We start from the raw sequence: 16393 nt of genomic DNA on the forward strand, positions 1-16393 counted from the left end.
CCACTCATGTTGCAACTGTCATCAGGCTTCTTCTGTTTGTGTCCCCTTGTGGCATGTAGAACAAAGAACACAGGGAGCTAGGACTCCCAGATGCTCTCATTTCTATGCCTATGTAAGTAATGAACTCTGTGACTCTAAAAAGGGTTGTTTCTTTGCTGGCCACATCTGTCAGGACTTGCCCTTCCCAATGCTTGACATGCATTTCAACTCAGTCTTCATCAGTAAACAACAGGAGAGGGAAGAGAAGAAAAATGAAAAGACTCAGGGACAGTTATAGTACATTAACAGTTCAATCTGATTTTCCAAGAACGGGGAAGACCTAGACTATAGGATCCCACTGCTTTCTAACAATATCAAAAGAGGGAATGGACCTGCTAGAGAGTAGCCAAATTACAGGTCTGATGCATCCGGCCAGGCAAGAAACATCTGGCACAGCAAGAAATGATGCTCAACTCAAAGTCTGAATTAGGATGGAAGTGTAAAGAATTGTCACTATCACTCAATTTGTACCACCTTACTTCACATGCAGTAATATGTACCTTTACATATAAAGACCTGCTAAAGATGAAAATACATCACCATCATTGCAAACAAAGCTAAGTGAAGATTTAGCATGCTACTGCTGAAAACTGTCCATAAGTGCAAAACACACGAGCAGTTCAGTCTAGTAAATCAGGGACAGTATAACCAGCTGTGCTCTCTCTCAAGACAGCAGCTTAAGTCCCACCATGCTGATTTATTTGTCATACCCTATTTCCTTCCCCAGTTCCTCTCATCTTTCCCTGCCTCATCCTGCCTCTAAACTTTTTTTTTTTCATTGTTACTAGTTTGGAATGCCTTCCAATATTTCTCTTCATCTACCTACATTTAAGACAAGTAAATATTCTTTTTTCTAAGAAATCATGGCCATTCCTACCCCATAAAAGAGCACTGGTCTAGCTCAGTGCTTCTCAGACTTTAATGGACATATATTCACATTAAAACATCTGGAATCTTGGGGTGCTTTAATCAGTCGGTTAAGCATCTGACTTCAGCTCAGGTCATGATCTCATGGTTCATGGGTTCAGGCCCCACACTGGGCTCTGTGATGACAGCTCAGAGCCTGGAGTCTGCTTTGGATTCTGTGTCTCCCTCTCTCCATACCCCTCCCTGTTCACTCGCTCGCTCTCTCTCTCTCAAAAATAAATAAACATTTAAAAAATTAGAAAAACAAAACAAAACATCTGGAATCTTGCTAACATGCACACTGAAAAACAATGTATACTCATTCGGGTGGTACAAGGTTGGACCCAAGAGCGCATTTTTATAAGCTCCAAGATGATGTTGATGCTGCCTGTCCCTGGTTCACACTTTGAATAGCAAGGGTTTAGCTGACTAATTTGATTTTGCTCCCTATTAGTTTGACTCTACATGTATTAGATTCTGCTATCAAGTCTTTTATTTTTGTGTGTGTGCCTTAAAGTAGAGCTCTCACTGACAGATGGTTTTGAATGCTTGTCAAACAAACGTGTATGTATGTTTCTGGCAAGTATTTTTATACTTAGAAAAGACCACATAGATCAGAATGTCAACCTTTGCCTTGAAGCAAAAAAGCTGAATTGCATATACAAAACCATCATTCCTTAGAATAAAGGGGTTTCAAAAATAGAAATATACCAGCTATTTCTAGGCTTAGGTAGACATGGCCATTAGTTGGCTTAAGAGTCCCCTAAGAACCTGCTGCTCAAAGTGAAGTCCACAAAACAAGATCGACAACAAATGGGAACTTGTTAGAAATGCAGATCTTTGGGTCCCCACCCAGACAGAATCTATCTGCCTTTAAACAAGATTCCCAAGGGAGAAACAGTAAAGTTTAAGAAGCACTGCCCTAGCACACTCATATTAACCGGCTGAATGAGAAAACGCTAGAAAATAAATGTTCGTGTTTCTTCATTTGTTTGCATGACAAAAAGCATTTTTGTGGGAGCATGGTAAGAGAGAATAAAACGTTGACTGGGTCACCCAAGGGACCACTCCCTAAAAACGGCCACAGTTCATTATCTATCTACTTAAACACCCTCCAGTGGCACCAAGAGTCATCTTGGAGAAAGCAGAGTAGTTGGATTTCATTCATTTGAATCAGTGACTTATTTGCTACATAAAATCAGCTCCTCCCAAACCTATATAACTGGGCAAATATTTTCAAGGATGGTAACGTGTGTGCTGAGAAAAATATCATCCCTGTTCAAATTTGCTTGCTTCGCCATCAAATCAGACTCTTCAGATGGGAGTAGCGGTAGGAGGCAAGGACATGAAGGACAGATGATGAACTGAAATGAAATAAAGGAGCACCTATTCTTTCTTACATACATAGTTTTCATCAGAGTTCTCAAGTGTTTCATTAACCATAAGAGGCTAAGAAGAATGCTGTGAATATCTACAAGTGGATTTTTACTACAGGGTTTCCTAGGACCTCCGTATCTTTGCATGTATTGTGAGTTTCCAAGAGTTAGCTGTGCACAGTGATTTTTCAAACTTTTCTGATTATATGCCTTCAATACATTGTTCTTAAGCACCAAATACTATCTCCCGAACCCAGAAGAACATCTCAGAGCCACAGCCAAAAAGCATCCCCTGAAAACCTGGAAGGAGCATCCTTTAATATTCCAGATTCTAGAGCTAGACTTGAGTAAAATTTTTAAAAAATCATAGAATATCTATTTTTTTAAAGAGGCACACAGTTAACACTATAAAAAGAACTTTAATTAGATACTCAATGGCCAAGATTCAATAAACCTAGGTAAATGTTTTACCTTATTAACTAAGGGTAACTTCCTAAAGGACTAAGAGCAAACTTGTTTTAAAAGTGGTTTCATCTATGATATTCAAAGACTGCAATGTAGTTACAGGCCCAAAGTTCTTTAAATGAATCAATCAAGGATGTAACCAGAAAGTGCTGGAGGTAGGATAAGATGTACTATTAAAAAAGAGAAACATTAAAACTTGGGCATTTCAGCAGCTTTTAGTAGGGCACGTCAGCAATTTTAATAACCTTCAAGATACGGACAATATCTTCAAAGCTCATAGTAACCATATACACAGGAAATATAAGAAGCTTTAGAAAGCACAAAAAAAGAATACCATGTCTTAAAATAGCTACAACATTCAACACTATTTGATAAATTTTATTTAAAAAATTTGTAAAAGGGACTAAAAATTACTTTATTCAAGTAGGTCTAGAATAGTTTATCCATTTAGCTATAAGGAAATTAAGTATGTCAACATGCCAGAATAAAGTTAACATTTACACTGATCGATACTCAACAAATTTTAATACTTACCAATATTTTTAACTCTGCTTTTCAGCTGGGTAGAATGCCTTTTCTTATTCTTTGACTTGGGAGTTTTATCTTTAGATGCCAGGCTGGCCTGTGCAGATGCTTTTCTTGCCTTGAATGTTTTAGTTACTGTTGTTGGATCTACTGGATCAGGCATACTGCTAAAGCTTTCTAAAGACTCTTCATCAAACTGGCGTCTTCTCCGGCTGGTATCTAACTGATTTTTGCGATTACTATTTGTAGTTTTCTCTACAGGCACTGGAAATCCAGTCTTGATAAATGGTTTTTCTACTTCACCTTCCTGGTCATATAACCATGGTGTCCTACTGTTTTCCACCTCCTCTTCGGGCTGTTTTTGATTCCTTATCAATGAAAATAAGTTTTTATAGGTACAACAGATTCCTATGTTTACTGGAAAACTGTAGATACAGTTTACTAGATTTAGGTAGATAAAAACATCAAGAGGCTATAAAAACATTTTTACAGAAATAAACTAAATACGCAAGTATTATGAATGCTAATGTGCTAAATTACTTTGAACTTTAATATTACATCCTTCTCATTAAACCATTTTCATTGGCAAAAGTTTCAGACAAAAGATCTAGCATTCATGAAGCAAAAGAGTGGGAAAGGAAAATAAAAAGGGCGCCTGGGTGGCTGAATTGGTTAAGCATCTGCCTTCAGCTGAGATCATGATCTCAAGGTTTGTGAGTTCAAGTCCCACATCATATGGACCGTCCCGCTTTGGGTGAGCACAGGTCCCGGAGTTCCCTTCAAGTGAGCCCCGCCCCTTTATTTCTCTCTCTCTCTCTCCCCTCCTCCCACCTCGCCCCTCATGGGATTCTCTCTTTCTCTCTCTCTCTCTCTCTCTCCCCACCCCTCATGGGATTCTCTCTTCTCTCTCTGCCCCTCGCTCACTTGTACCCTCTCTCTCAAAATCAGTAAATTAAAAATAAAAATAAAAATAAAAAAAGGATGGGACATACAAGGAAAAACCAAAACACATGCAGGAACAGCTGAGAAAGAGCTGTGTGTAACAGAGGGTTTGGGAACACACACAGATCTGTTGTCACCTAAAGCAGTTCAAAAAGAACTGGAATTTGGTGAAAACAATTGTCCATGCAACTGGTAATTTACTCCTCCACACATATAGTTTAGTTCTAATGGTGTGCTAAACACTGACATCCTTTAATATATTCATAGGTATTCACTGATCATCTAAGTTTTAAAAAAATATGTATGTCTACAGGATTTCTCAGAAATTTTAACATGCCAATGTGCTTGATATTATAAATGTCTTAGAGGAAAACATAGTCAGCAAGATGTCCAAAACTTTTTATCATAGAACCTGACACGAACAGTGTTCCGAAGAATGTGATTTGGGAGACTGAACTATAGGATTCAACTTAAGACAAAAGTTAGCAAACCTATATTCTACAGGCCAAATTCAGCCTGCTGCCTGTTTTTGGATGGAATGGGAGCTAAACTAATTCTTATATTCTTACATGGTTGAAAAAATATCAAGAGAAACAGTTTGTGACACAAATTATATGAAATTCATATTTCAGCACCCACAAAGTGTTATTGGAGCAGTCACTTGTTCATATTGTTTCTGGCTGCTTTTGTGCAAAAATGGCAGAAATAAACGGTTATGACAGTCACTATATGGTCTGCAGTATTTATTATCAAGCCCTTTACAGTAGGAAAAGTTTTCTGACCCCAGCTCAGGACTACAATGTTTCATGTGACCTCTTGTTATCTCCAGCCATTTAATTCAGGGAACCTACCTAATAATAGTTGAGATTTTGGGGAGGTCTAATCTGAAGTAGGTCAAATATCTCAAGTAATACTAGATATCCAGATCCATCCTTTTTTACTATCAATTATGTACAAAATATGGATAGTAATGAAGTAAAGACCTTCCAATAGTAAAGCTATTCACTAAAGCTTTGAATAAGTGTTTATTGCTTATGATGGAAATTCATTCAACCATCATTTCTGAATGGCAACTATGCCCTAAACACTGTTAGGCTCTGACGAGGGAGTATTTTAAAGAGCAATAAGGCATTTAATGGGAAAAAAATGGTTAGCAGAGCTAAGAAAAAGTCAGGAAGGTCAACCATAGGATTCCCAGAGTCTAATAAACAGTTGAATTCTAAGAGTTTTTGTGTCATCACGTAAGAAAATCTATGATTTAATAATTAAAGTGTCAAAATGTTTATTTAAGAGCCCAAGACATGCCCAATCCATAACTAAAAAGTAATGTGAATTCTGTATTTGTAAAGAGCTAGGAAAGACAAAATCAAAGGGATACTTCTTACAGAAGAAATACTACAATGAACTGACGTCTAAGTTTTCATCCTTCTAAAAAGTTTTTTCTGAAATAAATAAGAGTAACAATAAAAAGGCTACTTTTACCAGCTGGCTATCAAAACCGTTTTCCAGATTAACACACACATGAAAAAAAGCTATAAAAATATTAAATGATTAACCGGACTCAAACCAAGTAGTCTTTTATACTATTTGAGTCAAAAGTTTTATTTGGGAAGACTATTCTATTAAATATTAACAGTGAGAAAAAAGTATATGTATAACACTGAGAAACAGAAAAAGATATCCTGACTCTGACTGATACCATATTTCACTGATCTAATAGTACACTCCACATCACATTTAGATAGGCCTTAAGAATTTATTCTAATCAGGAGCTATGAATCAAGGAGCCATCACTTTACAACTATCGTCTAGAAGTTAATATTAGTTTCTAGCCCTGAAGTGAACTTAAAGACAGATAGCAAACCTGGGCAAAAGACACTGTATGGGTCACATCTTCTCCTTCCAAAATGAACTGCATGAGACACTCTGATCAAAACTTGATACCAGGGTTAGCAGTAGGTGTATGCCCGAGAGGTACCTGATCAGATTATCAGCTTCACATTCCCAACACTATCAAGCCGAACAATAGAAGCAGCCTGCCTAATTATGTTTTCAAATTATGTATAATTAGATGTAATCACAAAAGTGACATTTAAGAATATAATGGATTATGTTCACAATTAAGTACCTTTGTTTTTCTGCTCCAATAGAAGAATTGCTTTCAAAAGGTTTTGGAAAAGCCATATATTCTGTTTTCCCTGAAGAATTCTGGGCTAATGGTTGCTGTTGTTCAGTGGGTGTCGAAATATTCTGAGAAAAATCTCCAAAATTAGAAGGAAATAAAGGGCTGAAATTCATACCTAACAAATAAAAGCAATGGATAAGACAACAACAAAGTGCCTGAAGACCTAAATATAAAATTAAAAGACAGTTTTAATTAAAAGTGCCACTCAAATCCACCAAAACAAAAAACTATTAAATACATTAACATTCATTTGTTCAATCACTGTTTACATAGCTCAGTCCACTAGGTTTTCCACATTGGTGATACAAAAATGGATAATGATCCTCACCCTTCAGAGTTAAAAGTTAGATGTAACAGTACCTGACCTTTATCAAATGACCGGATACTGGACTCTACTGTAGGCATTTACCCGTCACTTTGTTTAATGCTCAAAACAACGCCATGACACAGGTATCGTATTAATTTTACCAGGGAGAAAATCGGCTCAGAGATTAAACAGCTAGTAAATGCAAGAGCAGTTCAGATCTCAGGTCTGCACAACTCCAAAGCTTTTATTCTTTCCACTCTAATTTAACTGGGAAAACAGACCAAAACTAACCCTTTACCATACAGTGCCATATCAGATGTATTTGAGGGGGCTACTAACAACTCGGGGAGAGAAAGGGGTGAGAAAAGTCTTCACAAAATTACTTTGTGAAGAATGAATAGTCTTCGCCCACAGTTGACACTGGTATGAAGTATATTTCTGCAAAGGAATTACATGTGCAATTATTTATATTATGTTACTTAAAAATCTACTCAAAAAAACGTTTGTTGCCAATATTTATACCCAAGAACTAAAGTGCTTGTTAAATTTGTTAATGCCACTGCTTTTATAATCTTGCTAAGAAAATGCACTGCTCTTTTTATTTATATTCACAGAGCCATCCAGCTCTCCAAACCCGTTTCTCCTCCTATATTCCCTGGTAAACACCTTCAACTCCATTTCCTTCATGACACACTACATCTAACTGATCACCTAATGTATTCTACCTCTAGAATTCTTCTGAATTGCTCCTAGTCCTGTACCCCTCCTGCCAATGCCTTGGACCAAGCCATCATTCTTTCTCTAATATTACTGCAGCAGCATTCAATTTTCTCTTCACCAGCAATATTCTTAGCTCCTCTCTCAAAACTCTGCAACACTATCACTAGTATAATATGCCTAAAATAGAAATCTCATGCTAACCCCCTGCTCAAAATCCTTCAATGGCCCTTCGGGTTGGCCATGGAAAGTCTAAGCTTCTTTGCACAGTACAGAAGGCCTTTGCTGCTCTCCAGCCACATCAATTACTCTTCCCCTGTGATGGCCCTAAACACTAGCCAAACTTAATCACTTCTAAATTCCCCACATGATCTACTGTTTCACTGCTTTGTAACTCTACGTGTCACACTGATTAGAAAGCCCTTTCCTCTCTCATCTCCCTGGAAATAAATTGTGTTCATTCTTTAAATAACATGCTTTCTGGAAGGAAAAAAAAAAAAAAAAGAAAGAAACCTGCTGACAATTTTTTGCCCCAACAAAGAGCAGACCCCTCACCTCACTTGCATCACTGCTACAGCACCCACGGCATTGTGCTGAGCACCTGACACCTGAGCTTCCTCACTAGACTCTAAATTTCTTTAAACATTAGTTCTACCCTTCTGAATCCCAGTCACTTATTTGGCATCTGAAACGTAACGGGTGCAGAAAAAAGGTCTGAATAAAAGCCTAAGCTAAATAAATTAAATCTAAGCCTAAGCTAAGCTTCTGTCTAGTTGTGAATCTCCCTACCAAGACATGCAGCTCCTCTAGAAGAACGCTGCTTTAGTCATCTTTACTCCCCTCATGCTCTACGCAGTGCCTGGTGTGTTGCAGTCATGGGAGAGGATCATTCCCTTTCTCCTTGATAAATGGTTGCTGAATAATTCAAAGGTGTAAGACTAAGCAATCTTCATATGCAGTTTGCTTAATTTCCTTAGCAACCATTTTAAGTTTTTCACCATAAAGAATCAACACAGACGAGTCTGTAACTTTCTTTGCAACATCAGAAGGGACAGATAAAAATCCATGCAAGAGACAAACAGTATTCCCGAGCACTTTGCATTTATTTTCAAGTTTTCAGTCACTTACCCGGTGCAAACGATGAAAAATTAGTAAACCCAGGTAGGTTAAACAGATTTACAGGCTGTGAGGGAAAGCTGAAAGGACAAAATAAACTGGGAGAAGAGGTGTGAGATGCACCACTGCTTCTTTCCTGGCTTCCAGGTTTTTCTGGGTGCTGAGTTTGTTGGCGCATGAGTTCATTTAGCATTTGTTTCAACCTGTAAATATTTAAGAAGTCAGTTAACTTCTAAGTCAGTTATATTATCTTCTGTTTAAAGTAGGTTTAAAGAAAATACATGTAAAAAGTGATTCAAAACATGCAGTAGAAATGGCCTGTTTTGAGAGTGACAGCAAACATCTGCTTGTCCTGCAGGCTTACTTCAGTAACTTGGCCTTTGGAACAAGAAGTGCACTTGTCATTTCGATCAGACAGTAAGCAGAACTCTAAGAAATTGACAGACTTTTGATGCTGGAAGCTTCACAGAGGTATAATTTACATAGCATATAACTCACCTAATAGAAGCATAAAGTTGAATCCTACAAATTTTTAAAACCAAAAGTCTATGGTATTAAAAGGGAACATTGGGCAAGTCACTGTTTATAAAATCCTCAGGAATTGAAAATGTATGAGTATCCAATTTTGCTCCTGCCCTTTTCTCCCAGAAGATAACTAGAAAACCCCTGCTCAGTTTTAGCATTTTCCATACAGATCTACTGCTTCTAATCACAGATTACCTTTGCACGTTATTCTGTTGCCACGTCAGCTGAGTATAGCACTGGTTCAACTGGTGCATTATAAGGTGTACTTGAGGAGACGCAACATTGCTGGGCATGACACTGTAGGGACCCGTGAGAAGAGTTTGTAGCAGACAAGATAACGTCTGTGGAAAGAAAAAATGTCCTAACAGTTACTGATGACTTGAGAAAAAATGGGCAACGGTTTAGAAGCAAGGTATAAAAAATTTACTTTTGTAGTAAAACTTTACCTGCTGGTCTTGCATCAAAGTCTGACAAATATTGACACTGAAATCCAGTTGTTTCTTTAGCTGATTGATTTGTTCTTGCCATTGTTCTTTCTCCTCCACATAAGACAGTTCCGACACCCAACGAAGGTTTTCTTGGCGCTGCATGCTGATATTCTGCTGTCTTGTCTTGGCTAAAGGACGATAATTTCCATCTGCTGAAAAAGGGCGACTGTTCTTCCACCTAACACAGATTTAAAGCATTAGGTCATCGTATGTAATTACTTGGTTTTTAAAATCTGGCAAAAAACTCCTGATACTGTGGTTCACAGAGCAGTATTTTCTTAAGATCAAAGTTTAAGTTCAAAGGACTCAAAAAGTATAGAAAATGAGGGGGAGGTTGAGGGAGGGAGAAAGGCAATGCCAGATTTCTAGCCTTGTGCAATAATCATTTGTAAGTTTTTTCCACTCTTTTTTTACTTAAGTTTTACACAGAAGTGTCCATAGAATCCTGTACTCTGCAAAATGAACATTTTATTACAAGCATGTTTCCACTCTTCATGCTTTAAACTTAGCCACATGACATTCCATCAAGTGGAACTACTTAAACATCTTTTATTCACGAAACATATTTTACTGTTAGAAATAACAATGTAATGGATATTTTGTTGACAGGCCTTTGTCACCATCGATGATTTTTAGTTTTGCTTAATTCCCCCAAACAGGAGCAAAGATCAAAGCTTATGAATCTTGATCCAGTCTAGTTGGGATCTACCTTGGCAAAACTCCCACGGTACAATAAAAAATGTATTTGGTCTTTATCCCAGGTGCCTGGCATAGAGCTCCCAAACCCTAGGCATCTCATGAGAGGTAGAAGGTCTTTGCTACTCATTCAACCATAGCTAATGACTCTTGGCAGGCACTAGATAGTTTCATGATAAGGGCAAGTCACTAAAAAATCAACTAGGTGTTTACAGGGTTGGAACTTTCAGCCCCATCTTCAACTCGAGAGACAGGAGGGGCTAAAGATTGAGTTTAATCAGCAATGGCCAATGATTTAATCAATTGTGCCTATGTGACGAAACTGGCACAAAAAACCCTTAACAGCTGCTTAGAAGAGCTGTTTTGAAGTGCGGGGAAGGTGGCGCACCCAGAGGACACGGAAGTTCTGACCCCATGCCCCACCCATTCCTTGCCCTCTTTCATTTGGCTTTTCCTGACTTGCACCATTTATAACAGGCAAGTAAATGTGCTTTTCTGAGTTCATGAGTTGTTCCAGCAAATTATGAAACCTAAATAGGACTTGTGGGAACCCCCAAATTTTTAGCAAAGTCAGACAGAAGTGTGAGCACGTGGAGACTTGGGATTACAACTGGCATCTGAAATGAGGGCAATCTTGTGGGACTGAGCCCTTGACTTGTGGCATCTGCCCTAATTCTAAGTAGTTAGTGTCAGAAATGAATTGAATTGTAAGAACACCACGCTGGTTCAGAGAATCATAGAAGCACTTAGTGTCAGAAAGATGTGAAACATCAGGAATTAAGCCAAAAGTTAAAACGGTGAAACAAACCTATTCTTAGTTTCTTTTACATTATAAGAGTTTTGATTCACACTGTTAGGAGGATACATTGAAAAGTTATCATTGGAACTGGCATCTTGCTCTTCTTCTTCCTCCTCTTCATCTGTCCGAACAATTCCTTCAGAAAGGTAACCATCTTCATCTCCTTCTTCATCTAGTGCACACTGAGTAGAACCTCCCCAAGTTGCCATTGTTCTAGAGATTAAGAGACAAAAAGAGATCATTCTAGAGATTAGCTAAATACGTTACCATCTACTATGTGCCACACATTGTACCATATGTGTACATATACATATGTATACTTATACATAAGCATAGATGTACTGATCTATACAATTTCACTTAATCATAGTAATAAAATGGATGGTACTCTTTCCACTGCTGTTATACAGAATATGTTTACTCTGCCTTCCACAAAACAATCCTTCAAATAAATTAAAATAGTAATCATAACCCCTGAACATTTTTCCTAAACGCCCTTCAATTTTTAACTTGTCCTTGAGTGACAGTTTTCTAGATCAGAACTGTCCAAAAGAACTTTCAGCAAGAGTAGTAATGATCTATGTACGTGGATCCAATACAGTAAACACTAGGTACACATGGCTAATGAGCATTTAAAATGTGGCTGGTGTGACTGAGAAAATGAGCTATTTTTTTTAATTAAAAAAAATTTTTTTTAAACATTTATTCATTTTTGAAAGACAGAGAGAGCACAAACAGGGGAGGGTTAGAGAGAGAGGGAGACAGAGAATCCGAAGCAGCTCCAGGCTCCAAGCTGTCAGCACAGAGCCTAACGCAGGGCTTGAACTCACAGACCGCGAGATCATGACCTGAGCCAAAGTTGGCCACTTAACCGACTAAGCCACCCAGGATCCCCTAATTTTTTTTTAATTTTAATAGGTATAGGCAATGCAGCAGCTGCCATACTGGAAAGCACAACTCTATATGTACTTTTTAATTTAAGTTTACTTATTTAGTTAGAGACAGAGAGAGAGAGAGGGAAACGCACACAGGGGAGGGTCAGAGAGAAAGGGTGAGAGACAGAATTCCAAGCAGGCTCTGCATTGTCAGCACAGAGCCCCACACGGAGCTCGAACTCATGAACCATGAGATTATGACCTGAGTGGAGATCAAGAATCAGATGCTTAACCGACTGAGCCACTCAAGCGCCCTAGAAAGCACAATTCTAGAGCCGTGGTTCCCAAACCTAGATGCTGATCAAAACTATCTAACTTTTCTGAAGTTTAGATGTGTGTTACTCACTCAGAACAGAAAAAAAAACACTGCAGGTATAATTTGATAAATAAAGCACAGTTTGGGACTTCAAAATAGGAAAAGTTCTTCTAAGAGGAAGAGAATAAGGTTTGATGCAATGTTCCAGAAATGCCATCTGAGGATATCAAAAGGTTAGGTCCCAACAAACTTGAATTTCAAAATGCTAGCTCTGAGGGGCACCTGGGTGGCTCAGTCGGTTAAGCATCTGACTCTTGATTTCAGCTCCAGTCGTGATCTTGTGGTTCCTGAGTTTGAGCTCCGTGTGGGGCTCCACTCTGTGCAGAGCCTTCTTGGAATTCTCTCTCTCCCTCTCTCTCTACCCAGCCCCTGCTCGCTCTCAAAAAATATATATGTATGTATAATAATAAAATAAATTTAAAAATAAATAAATTTAAAAATAAATAGAAAATGTTGACTCTGAATACTCCTATATAGATAACTAACCAATCTTACAGATGGCCAATTTTTAAGAAATATTCTAAATATGGAGATTTCAAATGTAAACACTAAAATCTAAATGTTCCATGTAATAAAACATTTCCTAACTAATCATTAGGAAATTTACAGACAGGAGATTTTTAAGAAAAAACGTGCTCATTTCTGGCCTGATAGGTAAGTACTATAAAGTAACAAACATTTCGCTTTTTTAAGCTTAAAACATAACTAAGAAAATACGGCTTATATACTCAAGAAAATCTGTATCACCATTTGATCAAGTGCCTTAGTTATTAAAAAAAAAAAAAAAAAAAAAAAAAAAAGAGGTGATGCTATGAGAAGTTAAAACAGGAAACAGCTGGATTTAGTTAAATTGAACCACTAAGGTGATGCTCAAACACTAGCCTCCAGGAAACAGCAGATGTGTGCTGAGAGGGGAAATGAAGCTGCCCATCTTACATGCCTTAGGTAGGTAATGTTAAGAAAAAGACGGAAACATCACTTACTTTTCCGTTCTACTCTGCTGAGGCGTACACAGGTTCTCAGATCCATCACTTCTCAATGAAATAGCCACTGGAGATGTAGTTTCAGCTAGACCTTGCCTCCTCTGATGTTCAGCCATCAGAGCTTCAAGCTGCTTTCTTCTCTGTCTTAGCTCTTCCCTTAACATCTCATGTCTTCGCATCTCTGACCACAGCTGTTATTTTAAGTCAGTCAAGTTAGTATAATATACTTGGATTAGAGTTCTGTTCTCCCTCTATCCTTTTTACACTAAGATTTCCACAGTTAAAATAATATTTTTGTGATGAGAAAAAACGAGGCAATCAATTCTTAATAAAAACAAGTAGTAGCCAAATACACTGCGTCAACTATTTAGAGAAAGTTATGTTTTCTACAAATCACACACAAACAAAAAGGAAAAGAATAGGTCTTTCTAACAGAAATGATTAGTGTTCATTGTAACTACCCCTTAAACACAATTCTGCCAAATATTTGCTAATAAAGAACAAGACTATTTTGAAAAGATCCCAACTTAATGACTTTGGGAGGGAAAAAAAACACTAAAAGACAAAACAGGCTGCATTTAAAAACATGTTCCACAGATACTCAGTTTTCCTTCTTTAAGACGTGATGTAAGACTCAGGAACAACAGTACAATATACAATACCTCATTATCTACTACTGAAGGATCTTCAGGCTCAAAACCAGATTTGCTTGTACTGGTTTCATTTCCATTAACAGCTGGGGTTGAAGTAACAGCTGGGATATATTTTTTTGTGGGACAATTACCCGCACTAGTGGCTGACAGCTAAAAAAGGATTAGTAAAAACTATTATGAGGAATTAAAGCAACTGTGTTAATTTCATAAAAGCAGTTATTTCACCATTTCACTGGGGCTCTAATACTGTATTTAACTTGTCATTACCAGACCTCAATTGACATCTTGATCCAAAGAAAACCTGACATAACAAAACAAAGATGAAAACACAGGATAAAGCTGAAGACTAGCAGCCAACCCTCAGGAACAACAGAGACAAGAAGGATAAAATGTTACCATGGAAAATTTCAAATACTCAACCCAACTCTGATATGCATCCCTCTGGATATTATTTAGACTATGGAGAAGGGAAAAAGGATTAGATAAGGTAGAAGAGGTTAGGAGAAACATAATTTGATGTGTTTCCCTTTCACTGAAAACAAAACCTGACTGAAGAATAAAGGTAACCAAAACATTTTAAGAAAAATCTCGAAAAGAACTGGTGTTCCCTTCCTGTATCAACCTTATTCCCACTCCTGATTACGTGACATGGTCAAAGTTTGCTCATTCTCCGTTCTAGTTCAAAGATCCATACATACAGTACTATTTAACATGCAAACTACAGATAAAATATTTTAATTGATTTCCTTAGATAATTCATGATGGTTTAAGGGCCTTTTTATATAATTTTAGGCCAATACAAGATGGAAACGCTACTCCCTTAAAGGCAAAGCTCAAACCAGAATGTTTTAATATAATAGTTATTAATACTTATGTTCTGAATCTAAAGCTGCCTAGTCCAAGTGAAAAGATCAAAGTAATAAAGTCAATTCCTATATGCTGTCTTTCACAGTGTAAATGTAGATCCCTAACCTCTTTCATAAGTTCATCCATTTCATTAATCATAAAACTGATACAAACGTTATCACGTCAGTACTAGAAAAGAGTACTTTAAATGACATTAGGTTTTAAATATCTTTTTTTCAAACAAATGGGAAAAAAAAGTTCCTAATTACCTGTAGGTCAGGACATGCCTTTTGCAATGCTTGAATTTTCTCTTGAATCCCAATCAGCTTCCTTCTTTCTTCCTGCAAATGTTTGAGCTCTCTCTGTTGCTGCTGTAGTTTAGCCTCATAAAATTTCTCTCTATAATTAAATTAACATTATCATATTTGCAGACTCCAATAAATCTTATAACATTAAGCATGATCTAATACAGTACCCATTCGAGTGTATATAAAAAGCACTCAATTTTTATTAAATGAAGACCATGAGCTTAACATACCTTGCCTTTTCATTTATTCCAGCATCTTTCTGTGTTTTATTGGTATTTCCTCTAGTGTTATTTGCATTCTGTTTGTTGCCTTCTTCTGCTGGGTAGAAATCATCCAAATTTGAAGTATTGGCAGAGATAACCCCTTGATCTGTTGCATCATCATCCTAAAAAAAAAAATCATTAAATTAAAATAATCTTGGTATCTAAAGACATTGTCCAATGCATACCTTAAGTACCACTATTCTGTAAAATTTATGTAACATAAAAAGGACTAGATTAATAAGTACATGATTTTTTGAGAGCACTGAAGTTCATCCTCTACCAATGGCAGGAAAAGAAGTACTAAGACAACAACAAAAAGGTACATTTATAATCTGAATTGCCAATTACCCAATAATGACAAATATTAAGTTGCCTTTTCTTATTTTGACCAGATACAGAGCTATCAAAGAAAAGCTTTGTAAAGAATATGAAAAAGATCAAAAACACACTATCGGATCTGGGAACTCTTGATATTAGGTAATTTTTCGTAAAATGTAATTTTTACATTAACAATTTCAAATAATCAATGTCTACTGTCACTTGCTTAAAATTTCCTATTCTCTCACTTTAGTCTTCAGTTTGCCAAACCGGTGCCAATAGCTCATAATACAAAGACTAATGAGAATATCTCACATCTGTCCTAACTACTGGAAAAACAACTAAAGTTTTTACCTTCCTAACAGTAGGTCCACATCTACTGTTTAAATTAATGTACTTATTAAGGTGCTGGGGGGGGGTGGTTTCTGGGGAGTGAACTACTACATTTTCTTAAAAAACATTTAATTCTACATAATTTTATATTTACTCATGCTTTCTCTGAAGACCTCAACTGAAACTTTAACCTTTGGAAACATCGTTTTAATAAAACCTTAAAGAGTTAGTGGTGACTCTTAATTATAACACTGGTTAGCCAATTTTAAGTTTGTAAATGGGTATTATCTGGTCTTCTTATTTATCTAAAAACCTAATTCATTACTAGTATGGATAAGAAACTGCAAAGAAA

At 37.0% G+C, this 16393-nt stretch overlaps 1 protein-coding gene across 19 annotated transcripts in view; it reads right to left on the minus strand.

Annotated features, from left to right (window-relative positions):
• PCM1 (pericentriolar material 1) overlaps positions 1–16393 on the minus strand; it is an 82114-nt gene that overhangs the window by 32596 nt on the left and 33125 nt on the right. For 18 of the 19 annotated variants that reach the window (XM_030312189.1, XM_030312182.1, XM_030312179.1 and 15 more), the window contains 10 exons: positions 15358–15512; positions 15089–15218; positions 13983–14123; positions 13321–13511; positions 11096–11299; positions 9550–9769; positions 9299–9444; positions 8591–8781; positions 6382–6553; positions 3321–3679 (listed from right to left, as the gene is read on the minus strand). In XM_030312189.1, the coding sequence (XP_030168049.1) occupies positions 3321–3679; positions 6382–6553; positions 8591–8781; positions 9299–9444; positions 9550–9769; positions 11096–11299; positions 13321–13511; positions 13983–14123; positions 15089–15218; positions 15358–15512 (1909 nt within the window). The remainder of the gene's footprint in view (positions 1–3320; positions 3680–6381; positions 6554–8590; positions 8782–9298; positions 9445–9549; positions 9770–11095; positions 11300–13320; positions 13512–13982; positions 14124–15088; positions 15219–15357; positions 15513–16393) is intronic. The other variant, XM_030312188.1, reaches the window with a different exon arrangement.

This window comes from Lynx canadensis, chromosome B1 (genome assembly GCF_007474595.2).
Source record: "Lynx canadensis isolate LIC74 chromosome B1, mLynCan4.pri.v2, whole genome shotgun sequence".
Classification (NCBI taxonomy): Eukaryota; Metazoa; Chordata; class Mammalia; order Carnivora; family Felidae; genus Lynx; species Lynx canadensis.